This window comes from Eschrichtius robustus, chromosome 14 (genome assembly GCF_028021215.1).
Source record: "Eschrichtius robustus isolate mEscRob2 chromosome 14, mEscRob2.pri, whole genome shotgun sequence".
NCBI classification, from domain to species: Eukaryota; Metazoa; Chordata; class Mammalia; order Artiodactyla; family Eschrichtiidae; genus Eschrichtius; species Eschrichtius robustus.
Window position 1 is genome coordinate 35,847,175 of NC_090837.1, and position 15,831 is coordinate 35,863,005.

At 42.3% G+C, this 15,831-nt stretch overlaps 1 protein-coding gene across 1 annotated transcript in view; it reads left to right on the top strand.

Moving 5' to 3' along the window:
- MYOM1 (myomesin 1) overlaps window positions 1–15,831 on the top strand; it is a 137,248-nt gene that overhangs the window by 86,985 nt on the left and 34,432 nt on the right. The window contains exons 19-21 of the mRNA XM_068562692.1: window positions 4,471–4,597; window positions 8,034–8,218; window positions 12,200–12,314. Coding sequence (XP_068418793.1) covers window positions 4,471–4,597; window positions 8,034–8,218; window positions 12,200–12,314 — 427 coding nt within the window. The remainder of the gene's footprint in view (window positions 1–4,470; window positions 4,598–8,033; window positions 8,219–12,199; window positions 12,315–15,831) is intronic.

The window sequence follows — 15,831 nt, forward strand, 5'->3', positions numbered from 1 at the left end:
TTCATTATCATCTGCCTCTAGGTATTTTTTTTTATTTTCTCTTTGATTTCTTCAGTGATCTCTTGGTTATTTAGTAACATACTGTTTAGCCTCCATGTGTCTGTGTTTTTTATGTTTTTTTCCCTGTAATTGAATTCTAATCTCATAGCGTTGTGGTCAGAAAAGATGCTTGATATGATTTCAATTTTCTTAAATTTTCTGAGGCTTGATTTGTGACCCAAGATGTGATCCATCCTGGAGAATGTTCCGTGTGCACTTGAGAAGAAAGTATAATCTGCTGTTTTTGGATGGAATGTCCTATAAATATCAATTAAATCTATCTGGTCTATTGTGTCATTTAAAGCTCGTGTTTCCTTATTAATTTTCATTTTGGATGATCTGTCCATTGGTGTAAGTGAGGTGTTAAAGTCCCCCACTATTATTGTGTTACTGTCTATTTCCTCTTTAATAGCTGTTAGCAGTTGCCTTATGTATTGAGGTGCTCCTATGTTGGGCGCATATATATTTATAATTGTTATATCTTCTTCTTGGATTGATCCCTTGATCATTATGTAGTGTTCTTCCTTGTCTCTTATAACATTCTTTAATTTAAAGTCTATTTTATTTGATATGAGTATTGCTACTCCAGCTTTCTTTTGATTTCCATTTTCATGGAATATCTTTTTCCATCCCCTCACTTTCAGTCTGTATGTGTCCCTAGGTCTGAAGTGGGTCTGTTGTAGACAGCATATATATGGGTCTTGTTTTTGTATCCATTCAGCAAGCCTGTGTCTTTTGGTTGGAGCATTTAATCCATTCACGTTTAAGGTAATTATCGATATGTATGTTCCTATTACCATTTTCTTAATTGTTTTGGGTTTGTTTTCGTAGGTCCTTTTCTTCTCTTGTGTTTCCCACTTAGAGAAGTTCCTTTAGCATTTGTTGTAGAGCTGGTTTGGTGGTGCTGAATTCTCTTCGCTCTGCTTGTCTGTAAAGCTTTTGATTTCTCCATTGAATCTGAATGAGATCCTTGCCGGGTAGAGTAATCTTGGTTGTAGGTTCTTCACTTTCATCACTTTAAGTATATCATGCCACTCCCTTCTGGCTTGTAGAGTTTCTGCTGAGAAATCAACTGTTAACCTTATGGGAGTTCCCTTGTATGTTATTTGTCGTTTTTCCCTTGCTGCTTTCAATAATTTTTCTTTGTCTTTAATTTTTGCCAATTTGATTACTATGTGTCTCAGCGTGTTTCTCCTTGGGTTTATCCTGTATGGGACTCTCTGCGCTTCCTGGACTTGGGTGGCTATTTCCTTTCCCATGTTAGGGAAGTTTTTGACTATAGTCTCTTCAAATATTTTCTCGGGTCCTTTCTCTCTCTCTTCTCCTTCTGTGACCCCTATAATGTGAATGTTGTTGTGTTTAATGTTGTCCCAGAGGTGTCTTAGGCTGTCTTCATTTCTTTTCATTCTTTTTTCTTTATTCTGTTCTGCAGCAGTGAATTCCACCATTCTGTCTTCCAGGTCGCTTATCTGTTCTTCTGCCTCAGTTATTCTGCTATTGATTCCTTCTAGTGTATTTTTCATTTCAGTTATTGTATTGTTCATCTCTGTTTGTTTGTTCTTTAATTCTTCTAGATATTTGTTAAACATTTCTTGCATGTTCTCGATCTTTGTCTCATTCTTTTTCCGAGGTCCTGGATCATCTTGACTATCATTATTCTGAATTCTTTTTCTGGAAGGTTTCCTATCACCACTTCATTTAGTTGTTTTTCTGGGGTTTTATCTTGTTCCTTCATCTGGTACATAGCCCTCTGCCTTTTGATCTTGTCTATCTTTCTGTAAATGTGGTTTTTGTTCCACAGGCTGCAGGATTGTAGCTCTTCTTGCTTCTGCTGTCTGCCCTCTGGTGGATGAGGCTATCTAAGAGGCTTGTGCAAGTTTCCTGATGGCCGGGACTGGTGGTGGGTACAGCTGGCTGTTACTTTGGTGGGCAGAGCTCAGTAAAACTTTAATCCACTTGTCTGCTGATGGGTGGGGCTGGGTTCCCTCCCTGTTGGTTGTTTGGCCTGAGGCAACCCAACACTGGAGCCTACCCTGGCTCTTTGGTGGGGCTAATGGTGGAATCTGGGAGGGCTCACGCCAAGGAGTACTTCCCAGAACTTCTGCTGCCAGTGTCCTTGTCCTTACTGTGAGACACAGCCACCCCCCGCCTATGCAGGAGACCCTCCAACACTAGCAGGTAGGTCTGGTTCAGTCTCCTATGGGGTCACTGCTCCTTCCCCTGGGTCCCGATGCGCACACTACTTTGTGTGTGCCCTCCAAGAGTGGAGTCTCTGTTTCCCCCAGTCCTGTCGAAGTCCTGTAATCAAATCTCACGTGCCTTCAAAGTCTGATTCTCTAGGAATTCCTCCTCCCGTTGCCGGACCCCCAGATTGGGAAGCCTGATGGGGGGCTCAGAACCTTCACTCCAGTGGGTGGACTTCTGTGGTATAAGTGTTCTCCAGTTTTTGAGTCACCCACCCAGCAGTTATGGGATTTGATTTTATTGTGATTGCGCCCCTCCTACCATCTCACTGTGGCTTCTCCTTTGTCTTTGGATGTGGGGTATCTTTTTTGGTGAGTTCCAGTGTCTTCCTGTCGATGACTGTTCAGCAGTTAGTTGTGATTCTGGTGTTCTTGCAAGAGGGAGTGAGAGCACATCCTTCTATTCATTGTCTCCTCTTTTAAAGCCTAGTTCATGGATTTTTTTCACGCTAATACATTCCATCATTTCTATTTTGCAAATGTTTTCACATTTATTATTTTACCACATATATTTACCCCCACAACAACCCAGTTCATACTGAGGGATATAGAAAATATGAGGTCACTCAGTAAAGAGCAGAAATATTACAAGAATTTGAGTATTTTGATTCCAAGCTTAGAATTCATTTAATTTTCATCTGTACATGCATTCGTCTTCTGTTGCTCTGTAACAAACTACCACAAACTATCCCTGTTTGTGGTATCACAGTTTCCTTGAGTCAGGAGTCTAGGCACGGCTTAGCTGGGTCTTCTTCTCAGGGTCTCACAAGGCTGCAACCTAGGTTTCAGCTGGACTGCATTCTCATCTGGAACTCGAGTTCCTCTTCCAAGCTCACTGTTGTTGGCAGAGTTCAGTTCCTTGCAGCTGTAGATCTGAGACCCTCAGCTCCTAGAGGCTATCCTTCCCCAAATGTGAGTGGCTAAGCAGTTTGAAAAACAGTATTTGCTTCTTCAAGGCCATCAGGACAGTGTTTCTCTTTAGGCAGGGCCCAAACCCCATTTTAAGAGTTTCTATCTGATTAAGTTGATCCTTTGGAAAAACTCACTCTCTCTCCTGTGTGTTTCTCCTTTGCTCTTACACTACTTCACACTCACAAAACTTCTCGGACACCAGCTGGGTGTCCTACAATTTAACTCAATTCTGACACTGTCTCCCTGAAGATAGACTCAGGTCCCACATATAAAGGGTTCAGTCCCTCAAGAATAACCCTGCCTCCACTTCAGATGCCAGTTGAAAGTCCAGGATGTCACCTGTGCTTCTGACCGACAGACTATAAATCAGTTTCCCACAACCTCCTCCTTGAGTTTGATTAATTCACTAGAGTGGCTCACAGAACTCAGAGAAACATTTTACTTACCAGATTACCAGTTTATTATAAAAGGTATAAATCAGGAACAGCCAGATAGAAGAGATTGATAGGGCAAGATATGGGGAACGGGCATGGAGCTTCCATCCTCTCTCCAGACCACCACTGTCCCAGCACCTCCACGTGTTCACCAACCTGGAAGCTGTCTGAACCCTGCTCTTTTGGGGTTTTATGGAGGCTTCATTACATGGACTTGCTTGATTAAATCATTGGCCATTGGTGATTGAACTCAATCTCCAGCCCATCTTCCTTCCCCGGAGGTCCAGAGGTCTGGGATGAGGCTGAAAGTTCCCACTCTCTAATCACATGATTGTTTCCCTTGGCAACCAGTCCCCATCCTTAGGTGCTTTCCAAAAGTCACCTCATTAACACAACAAAAGATACTTTATAACTCTCATCACTTAGGAAATTCCAAGTGTTTTAGGAGCTCTGTGCCAGGAATGGGGACAAAAACCAAGTATATATGTCTTATTATAAATCACAACATCATAGTCAGGTGCACCCAGGATAATCTATCTCCCTTTTGATTAACTCAAAATCAACTGATTAGGGATCTTTATTACATCTGAAATATCCCTCCTCCTCTGCCATATGATATAATACAATCACAGGACTCGTATTCCAATACCCCTGCCATGTTCTGTTGGCTAGAAGCAAGTCTCAGGTTTCACCCCAATGCAAAGGGAGATTACAAAAGGGTGTGACTCACTGGGGGGTCACCCTAGAGTATGTCCAACATAGGAGGTAAATAAATAAAATGTTGAACCACTAGAAAAACAAACCTGAAACGTTCACTATCCATGATGTTGTCCATGTTGCAGATTAGCAACTTGAAGGAGAACATGGTATATCAGTTCCAAGTGGCAGCCATGAACATCGCTGGCTTGGGAGCACCCTCGGCAGTAAGCGCAAGCTTCAAATGTGAAGAGTGGACCATTGCTGTTCCAGGTAAACCAAGAAGACCATGTCTCAGCACTGAGGCTCAGAGTTTCTTCCAGTGGAACCTACAACCTGGAACTAAATTTAAGAGCTACATATACAGCTTCTAAGGGAGACAAATTCTCTCAGCCCCTTGTGTTTACATTAAATATTTCTACAGTACTATGAAACAATAGGTACCAATATAAAACTGAGTATAAATTTCTTATATTCCAAATAAATCCTAGAGTCCCCATAGCTCAGCCTCTGCATGGAGTAGGATGGATGGAAGCACACAGCTTGAATGCCACTTGATTATTTAAAAGGAATTCTAATCTTTGCTTGTCTTCTTCAAGGCCATTAAAGGGCATCCAATTCACATCCCCCAGCAAAATTTCTCAAAAATGTCTTCTGGCACTCCCGAGTTGTGCATTCTCCCACTGCTCTGGAGCATCTCATTTATCAGGCTCCCTCCTCTGTCTCCTCAGCCCCAGCCTCTGTGGCCTCCTTCCTATGTTCTCCTCCTCCCTTGCTCCCAGCTCTTCACTGTACATACAGGGGACCTAACATGCCTGCCTAGGGCTTAAGTCCTGGCCTCCCACCTCTTATATCTCTCCACTTACCTCTCCAGTCCTTTCTCTCTATGTCAGCTTTTTCTGCATCACAACAAAGATCCTGGAACCGGACTGGAAATGCTCTCCTTTGGAGGTTGTCATAGAGGGTGGTTGACGGGGCAGGGATGAAAGTGGGGAGAAGCCAGAAACATTTACCTATGCTTTTAACTCTTACATAGCTACAACAGTGAACAAATGTAAAGACTGAATACTAACAAATTTACTAAGTCATTAAGAGTCGGACTAGCAGCTTAGTCAGTGGATGGGTTTTTTTTGTTTTGCTTTTTGTTTTTTTAATTTTTGACCTCACCACACGGCATGGGGGGCCTTAATTCCCCAACCAGGGATTGAACCTGCACCCCCTGCATTGGAAGGTGGAGTCTTAACCACTGGACTGCCAGGGAAGTCCCTAGTGGATGGTTTTATTGTGCTTCCAATGGCACTAACTTCAAAGACCCAAATACTTTAGTGCCACAGAATGACTAAATTCTCCCACTTGGGTTGGATATTCAGCTTGTATAACAACTGCTACGGCACTGACTCCAACCACGTTAGAACACCAGGCCACACTGGGCACACTGGGTGGACCCAGCCATGCCACCAGTGCCACCCGCTTCCTCTATTTGAAACCTTAGTGCCTTTGGAGAACCATCTTTGTTGCCTTCACTTAGTGAGTGTCCATCTGCATCACATCTCTATCAGGTGTGAATAAAAAGATTACAAGAGAAATTCAAGAGAAGTTCAAGAGTTCACTCACCTTCAGTTAATACAAGAGGCAAACACACTGGCTTTCCTTTCGCCTTCTTGAAGCCGGCGATATTTCTTAAGTTCTTTCTGCCACCTACACAAAAGTGGGTCTGTTTTTAAATTCTTGCAATTCCTGAATAAAGTTAAAATGTGAATGACCAGGGACCAAGAATTTCTGAGCAGACATGTGGAAAATGGTTTGATAGACAGAGATATAGTTAGCAAAAGAGATTGCAGGGTGAGTGCTCCCAACTCAGAGGAGAAGTGAACGGGCCAGTCCTCCACCCCCACGGCCTCTCTTTTCCCAGATTCACCCTTGACTCACTGAGAAGTGTTGGGCAAGCCATGAATCAAGAAAGCTTGATGATAGGTGAGAGCATTTAGGACATTTTGTCGGATGAAGAAACAGACTCAGGTTAAATGATACCCAGGAGGTCACACAGGTAATAAGTGGCAGTTAGGGTTGGAAACTAGGTCTGCTCATTCCAAGACACGAGGGGGTAGGAAGCAGCAGCACAGTGATCCTTCTCTGGAAGAAAGGGCTGGTGCTACCTGTTTGGATGCCTCTCTGGCTCCTAAGGATGACACAGGACAATGGTCATAAAAGCCCTTTGCAAAACAGAGCACTCCACACCAGGGTAAGGTACTGGTGTTATTTAAACCTATTTCCACAGAAGGCATCATCAGGAGACAAGGGTGACTCATTGCCGGTGACCATTAAGCTGAGGTAAAGGGCCCAAAAAACAGAGTGATCAATTGCAAAATGCCAAAGCATAGCACGATGGAGTCTGCGCTTGCAGTTGGCTCTGAGGCCACTGTGAGTCAGTTCAGGTGCTTTTTTGATTGGTTGGTTAGAAACCAGGTGTTATTTTTAAAAAAAAGGAAAGAGAAAAGAAAATAAAGGGACTTCCGTGGTGGCGCAGTGGTTAAGAATCCGCCTGCCAATGCAGGAGACACGGGTTCGAGCCCTGGTCTGGGAAGATGCCATATGCCGCAGAGCAACTAAGCCTGTGTACCACAACTACTGAGCCTCCGCTCTAGAGCCCGCGAGCCACAACTACTGCAGCCCGCGTGCCTAGAGCCTGTGCTCTGTAACAAAGAGAAGACACCGCAATGAGAAACCTGAACACCGCAACAAAGAGTAGCCCCTGCTCACCGCAACTAGAGAAAAGCCCGCGCACAGCAACAAAGACCCAACGCAGCCAATAAATAAATAAATTTAAATAAATAAATAAATAAAGTGAAAATCTGACTATATCCTTTAAAAAAAAAAAAAAGAAAGAAAATAAATAACTATATCACCTTCATAGCAGCTGGTAGTCATGCAAAGATGCAGGCCATCAGTGAGTAGATGGGACTCGCCCAAGAGTGCAAATAGCACACACAGGAAGTATTTGGCTTCCTTCCTGAGCAAGTTGATCAAGTTCCTTGGTGTCTCTGAGCTTTCTGTTAATTGTCTTAGGGATGGGTGAGATAAAAGAATGTAAAGTACATGATAGGGTTTAGCGTAGATTCAGGGCCCATGGGATTGATTGTATTTGTTTTGGTGGGAGTTCTTTGTAACCACAATTGTAGTTTGTTTTTACCCCTATATGGGATATATGCTTTACGGGAAAGATATCCCTCCAGTGAGGGAGGGATATATATTTTGCAATATATATATTTTTCTATATTCATAAGCCATCAAAGAGAGTTGCTTTCTTCGTCATAATTGAGATTCGGGGGCATTTTCAGATTGTCATCCAAAAATAATCTGAAACTGAATCTGCAACCAAATTAAACTGTTCTGATAAAAGGTAAGGAACACAGGCCTGAGGACAGCCTGAGGGCAAGGCTTCATGCAGCCGCTGGAGGGCACCTTGAACTGGCCTTAACCACTTGCTGCCCGTAAAGGGTCTTAATAGGCTGATATAGAGCTGTTGAGGAAACTTGATATGAAATGAGCACAGAATACCTGTTTCCATGGGAGTAGTAGATTTTACAAAAGAAGAACACCAGCATCAGATTCAGCTTTAAGACCTTAAATGTGGTTCTAGGTTTACACACATTGGAGTTTTCTTATCTCCATTGTGATTGTTACACATCAGTCTCTCTTTCCCTCTCAGGACCACCGCACAGTCTCAAGTACAGTGAAGTCAGGAAAACCTCCCTGGTTCTGCAGTGGAAGCCTCCGATCCACTCGGGACGGACTCCGGTCACTGGCTACTTTGTGGACGTGAAGGAGGCCAGTGCCAAAGAGGACCAGTGGCGAGGACTTAATGAGGCGGCTCTGAAAAACACATACCTGAAGGTAAGAGGATGCTCACAGTTTGAGAAAATCTTTTTTTTTTTTTTTTTAAAGAAGAAAGGTTCTTCTAACGAGGTTAACTTTAAAGTCAGTGAGATAAAGCAGAGCATCTCAGCGTTGGTCTGTGTCATGTGTTGGGATCCTGGTAAGATTCCATTTGGCAGTGGGTGAGGTTTTGGGGATGTTTCTGATGCTTAAAACAATTTGCTTGTAATTTGACCCAAATCCCTTTGCCTGGCTTTAGAAAATATCCCTCCTCCCTCTTCTATCCCTCCTCACCTCCACTTACCCACCTCACATTTTTGCTGCTCACAGTCTTAAGATGTTACCATCTCCAAAAGGTGACTTTCTCATTCCTACCTCGAATTTTTTTGAGGGTGGTTTTTGATTTGAGGGTGTTATTTCCATAGAGTTCACGCCTGTAAACCTTTAACTGCTGATCCCTTTGAGTCGTGGTCAGCCTTACCTCCCTTGCTCCCTCACCCCTGTGCTCACGTGAGCTCTCAGGGGCCAGAGGAATGAGTTGCCTCAACTCTTGACCTTGTCCTCACCCTTCTCCATGTCACTGCCTTCCAGGTTCCTCTAGAGTGTTCCAACTGAACCAGTTTCTAACTCTATCTGCCAGAGACTGTTCTGCTGTAGCCACTGACTCTCTCACTAGTACCAAATGGAAGTCTCAAAAGAATGTTTCCCCCTATTGTCAGCAGTGGCATCTGGAGACCCTGAATCCACAATAAGGCCTCAGAAACTGTGGGGAATATGACTCCAGTTCTTGTTACGTACCATGAAGTGTGACTGTATGACCACAGTCAAACAGAAAGCTGCACAGTGCATTCCGTGTGCAGCCTTATCTGTTGGCAGAATATGCCACCACCCAGGGCGTGGGCCTTGGAGGATTTTCAGAGTATACCTGGTTTAAGAGATTTCTCTTGTCAACCTGCCACTAAAGTCCATACCGTCTGTCAGCCCCTCTCTGGGGTTAAGGCAGCCACTCTCTGGGGTCCCTATAAAAAAAATGTAAATGTACCCTCCAGGAGAGATGACCCTTAAACGATTACATCTGACATGCCATTAACTCAGCTTCACACGTGCCAGTAAACTCTCCAGCCCCTTATGAAACCATGAGGAGAGAAGGAAGGTCACATTTCGTGGGGAAGAGAAAAGGTCAAGGAAGGTCTGGAGCCTAGGACGCTGTTTGGCTGTCCAGAGAAGTCAGGAGGCCTCTAGATACAAAGACATCCCCAAAGCCCAGGGTAAAACAAAGGTCGGACACATCCTAGATGGTGGTGGTGTGTGCTTATGGCCAGCATGACTTCCAAATCCTCCATCTGCCATAGCACAGGATCCCAGGAGCCCGACTCACAGGAAACCAAGTAAGAGTGAGAAGCCAAGCAAAGGGGACCAAGAGCCCAGGAAAAATGAGTAGGAAGAGAAAATAATGGAGTTTAAACACATCAAGAATGGTTAATGTCACTCATTTTTTTAAAAAAGAAGAAGAAGAAAGGCAAATTTAGGGGAAAGAGAGAGACTGAGGTTGAGTGCCCCTCACAAACCGGGAGACAAACTTCCTGTAAGGAAATGACCTTAGAGTTTGGCCACAATTTTTAAAGCAAAAATAGAATTACTGATTTTTCTGATTGTAAAACAGATGCATGCTTATGATGACAAATTCAAACAGTAAAGGCATAAAGAAGAAAAGTAGAGATGTCCTATAGTCCCCATACCCATTTTGATGTGGAGTCTCTTTTCCAGATGTTTCATATTCAGAAAAGTTTCAGCCCTGAAATGGAGAAAAAATGTGCATGTTAAAAAGTTTAATCTGTCAAATTTAAGTGAGGAAAGGACATATAGCTCCAGGAACAGGAGATTTTAGCACCATGGCACTGGAACATAATGGCCTAACTGGTTTCTGCCAGACACACACCCATTCACGTTAGCACTGAGTGTCTAGGGGTTCCTAGAGAGAGTGCAAGATGCATTACTATCCACCAAAAGGTTTAACCAACAGAGCTCATGCTTCCTTTTTGATTGGTAATTACAATCTGCTGAGACAATGTGGTGAGAGGGACTAAATAATTGGAAGGGGTGGGGGATATAGATTATGCTTCTCTAGTGCTTTAAGCCAGCGGTCATTGCCCCTGTAGTGATGGAAGAGTGGAGGGGTGTGCCTGTCACCTCAGTGACTAGACACTAGGATGTGGATTCACTTCCTGTGCCATGTTGGCAGAAATCTGACTCACAGCCGCATATTACCTAAGTGGCAGGTGCAGATGTGGCAGGTACCTGGGAGCTGGTCTATTTTTATCACAACAAGGAAATGTTCCTGTTCCTTTCTGTAGATCCACAGTTGCCTGGCATTATTTCTAAGTATAGAATTTAAATACATCAAACTCTTATGCATTTAACCTGTGCCTAAATTCATTTACGGATTAAAATTCATTTCAAAAATCCATTAGCTCTAGTGAAAGCTATCACTATATAAGCAGTGACATTCTGTTACCATAAACACAATACAATTAAATAATTAGATTAAAAACCCAACAATTTAATACATAGCTCATCTAAGTACATGGTCACAAACACTTCGCTTAGTTGAATAAGTATATTCTAGCTTTGTTTGATTTAAATCCCATTTTGGCTGTTAATCTCCATCACAACACTATGGGAAAAAATTGTGCTCTTTGTGTGTAATAAACTCCTTCTTAAAATACAATATAGCTTTTAAAAGTCACATGTTCTAAAAAGGAAAAGATAATTTTTGTAAAATATTGACAGTATTTGTAATACTAATGAGACTGTGCTGAACCCAAAGAAAGTCACAAAAAATTATGAAGTGGGACTGTCGTATAAAAACATATTATATATGTTTTTTACTTCTCTTATGCTCTTGTAACTCTAGCTTGGTGGCACACATATAATATAGGTCCTCAGCAAACATCTTCTTGATGATTGAAAATGTGAGGATTTGGAATTTGAATATATTTGACTATTCACAAATTACTAAAATTCACAACCATGTTAATTGCTTGTCTATTTATTTATTTATTTATTTATTTTTAAAGATTTTATCGTTTTTAAAAAATTTATTTATTTATGTATTTATTTTTGGTTGCGTTGGGTCTTCATTGCTGTGCGTGGGCTTTCTCTAGTTGCAGCGAGCGGGGGCTACTCTTCATTGCAGCGCGCAGGCTTCTCATTGTGGTGGCTTCTCTTGTTGCAGAGCACGGGCTCTAGGAGCATGGGCTTCAGTAGTTGTGGCATGCAGGCTCAGTAGTTGTGGCTTGCGGGCTCCAGAGTGCAGGCTCAGTAGTTGTGGAGCACGGGCTCAGTTGCTCCGCGGCATGTGGGATCCTCCCGGACCACGGCTCAAACCCGCGTCCCCTGCACTGGCAGGCGGATTCCCAACCACTGTGCCACCAGAGAAGTCCCTGCTTGTCTGTTTAGTGAGAAATAGCTGTATTATATTTATAGGGACAATTTGTGTTTGTTTTTGTTCTAGTGCTTTAACATGCTTTTAAACAAATGGAAAATGATCCATGATCTGTGATCCGTGCTTGTAATTCCCCTCTCTTGTCAGAAATTTTATCTGAAATTATTCATGGAATGTCTCAAAGAATCAGGAAAAAAAGGGCAGCATATAAGCTCTTCTGAGCACTTTGTAATTTGTCTTTTGACCAAAGAATAAGATGGCTAACTCCTTTACAGCATACCTGTATCAGTCTTCTGTTTCTGATGCTGGTGGCCATTAAATTATCTAAAAAAGAAACAGCATCTGAGTTCAAGGGATCTTGGAAATGTCTACTTACACATGGTCCAGAGAGAAGAAAGTCTTAGCTGAAGCCACACACAGTCTTTGACAGAATGAATTTCAGAACCCAAGTCCTGTGGCCTTTGTGCTGTATAATTGAATCACCACCACAGAGGAAGGGCACTTCTGTTCAAATGACACAAAGCACCCATCACTTCTATACCTGCTTCTTCCAGGTGCAAGGCCTCAAAGAGGGTGTCAGCTATGTGTTCCGAGCCCGAGCCGTAAACCAGGCAGGTGTCGGGAAGCCGTCTGACCTTGCTGGGCCTGTTGTGGCAGAAACCCGTCCAGGTGGGCTTTTACTTTTTCGTTAATCTCATCTGTGTAAGATACCTTACTTCTATGCTTTTCCTCATTTTCAAAATCATCACTGTATGCTAGCCGAATGATAGATAAGTATGACCGTAGGACCTGACAATCATTTACCCCATCACAGGACCTTAGGGCAGGGGTGAGCCACGTTTGAAGTGGTCCAGGGCTACTCTGGTTCATACTTAAAAACAGGGAAGTTCTTGATCAAATTATGCTTCCTGGACCAACTGTTTAAAGCATACATTCCTGGGACATTATTCCTATTATACTATGGCCATTAATTCCCACAAGAATATTTTCCCATCACAGAGGAAGCTGGAACAGCCCAGGTAGCAAGCATGACCCTTAAACAAAAGTAGGATTTATATAATTGTAGCTACTAAATTAAACCAGGGGACAGAAAACATTTTCTGTGAAGGGCCAGATAGTAAATATTTTCAACTCTACGGTTATATGGTCCCTGTAACAATCCTCAACTCTGCTGTGGCACAAAAGCAGCCACAGACAATACATAAATTAGTGAGCATGGCTATGTGCCAATAAAACTTTATTGTGCTTGATATATGCATTATGTAATATGATACATTACATGCATTATGAAATTTGAATTATAACTAGTTTTCAGGTCTTGAAATATTTATCTTCTTTTTATTTTTAAAAGCTGTTTAAAAACGTAAAAACCATTCTTAGCTTGCAGGCCGTATAAAAAGAGGCAATGGGCCAGATTTAGCCCACAAGCCATAGTTTGCTGACCCCTGGATTAAACTAACAGCGGTCCTAATTGAATGATCTATAGAGTTGAGGCAGCCTCACTTCCCAGTTTCAAGATGCCATGATTGGACTAGGAAAGACAGTCTTTCCCTTTGTTATGTGAACAAAGTTTACAGTGTTCACTGTGCAAATAGTTTTAGATCATTATATAATACTTATTTTGTCATTTAATCTCCTTTTCAAAGTTATAAATTTCAGTTCATTAAAGTTGCATGAAAGAAATCACTGGAAATGAGAGAGGATAAAAAAAAAGTATTAACCAGTTATTTTAAGTTTATATTCATTCTAGTCCAAGCACTCTCACTTTAATCCATTCCTATTTTCGGACTGAAATAAAGAGCAGATATATAATGTAATATTTGTTTTTATGATGAGAAAAGAATGTAAACATAGAAAACTCTGCTCTCACGTCATGCTGCTTGAAAAGAATATCTAATGTATCCTTTGAGGAAGTACCTGCCCCTTTCATCCTATTACTTCATAAACTGCTTTCATCTACTCCTGTAACTACCCTCTAGCACTGGGTACGACAGAAGTGACCTTCTTATACCAAAGTGTGGTAGGTGTGTCTGGACAGAGTGCCATACCTCATATAAGTACTCTTTGCAAAACTTCATGAGAAAATAGAAAAATGCTATGGACCCAAATGCTGGGTAAAAGGTGACACATGAAGACATGAGGACACACATTCCTATAGAAATCAGACCCTTCAGGTGCCAACTGTGCAGATATATAGGGTGCCAATAGACATGCAGAAGAGCCCAACTGTGAGGCTGCCCTTGTAAGAACATTTAGATTATTACGCAAATAAACTATCTAGTCATTTATAGGTTAAAAGCACCCTTTAGGCAGTGGAACCCAAATCTGATTGACTAAAGAAAGCTTAAATTGATTTCCTGTTTTCTCATCAATAACCCTTGGAATGGCAGGTGGCCAGTCAGGACGTTAGTAAAGCCACCACGGTGGAAACTTTACCATCAGAAAGGAGTCTGCTGGTGAGCTCCTGGGGGAGAGTTTTGTTTCACTGGTTTGGAACAAGGCACCCAAAGTCATTCTGTGACCATTCCATTCCCAGAATATAACTACAAACAGCAGCTGCAGACTAAACAGCAGCAGATTAACCTGCTCAGGAACCACTGGCTCAAGCCTAGGAAAAAATCCTGGGAGGCACAGAGTCAAGATGCTTGACTTGAAGCATCACCATGAAGGAGCCCAAACCCAGGACACTGGGGCTTGTTCCATATGCAACAGACACATTCATTCCTGCACCACGTGTTTCCTGAACACCTGCTTCATGCCAGGTGCTGTGTGGGCACCACGAGTAATGTGACATTGTCACCGCCCACTGGGCTTATGAGCTAGTGGAAAAACAGTTTACAGCACAGCATGATGAGAGCTTAGAGGTTCACAAAATATTTCCCATAGATGAATAGGCTATAAACAGGTGTTAAGGCTTCAAAAATCCCTGTAAAAACTTGTATGTAGCCTAAGGTTGTCTGTATTTATTAACTTTATGAAATACCAATATATTACTTTTAACCATGTATTTATTTTATGCTAAAATGTTTGGTGCCGGGGTTGGGGCGGGGGGATGGGATCTGTTATCAGTTTCAAGGTTTGGAACGTGAAACTTGGATTGCTATTTCAGAAGAACAACTCCTTTTGGAACACATTACTAAAATTTCAGATAGAGAATAAAGCTTATCATGTAACAGCAAACCTCAAATACACCTAACAAGATACCTCAAGTGCAATTTGAATTCCAGTTAAAAGTTAACCTAATCCACTGGGGTTGGTAGGGTGACCGGTCTCCCTTTGAAGTTGACGAAAATGCCAGCAGATGTAGCTCAGCCACTACTGCAAAGTCTGATCATGCTGGTAATGAGGATCAAAATGAACTAAGTGTGCCGTGCCTTACCAAGAAATCTAGTAGCTAAACAGCCTGTAAGAAGAATAAGCTGGAAAATATTTAGAGTAGATTTGTTGGTACATGAGAGGCACTTCTAGTCTTGATATTTGATATTTTTCAAACAGTATCTATGTTGATGGTATCAGGTCTGGGCTGTAGGTGGAGACAAGGTGAACCAGATCAGACGGGAGGCAAGAGAGAGACCTGCCAAGGTGTGGCAGGTGATCTGGAGGGCAACAAATACCTGGCAGAACAGGCTGCAGGTGTTCTTACCAGAGACCCAGCAACAGGCAGGAGAACTGAGGTGAGGAGCAGGAGAACCCAGACCCAGGCAGAGTCCCTAGCAGGAACTGAGTTATTGGAAGTTAGGACTTCTCACCAAGAGCAAGGCAGGTTAGAAGAACAGAGCTCCAGAAGGAATAATGAGCTGGGATTGAGTTGACAACCTACTAACCAATCCCAGTTTCTGAAAATTGATCGGTTATAAAACCTGGTAGGGCTGAGAATGCTCAGTCGCCTTGAAGTGGAGCTTTGAAAGATTCTGAAGCAGGAAGCCAGGCTGACTATTAAAGATTAGCTCAACTGGCTAATTTAGAAAACTTCACTTATATTTGCTCACTATCTGCCCTCTTTCACCCATTAGCAAAGTAGTTTTCAACCTTGACAGTACATTGCATTAGAATCATGCCAGGAACTTTTTGAAAATACTGACTCCATTCTAGACTACTCCAGACCAATTAAATCAGAGTCTGAAGGACTGAGCCTGGGCATAGGTTCATTTTTGTTTGTTTGTTTAGCTCCTTGGGTAATTCAAGT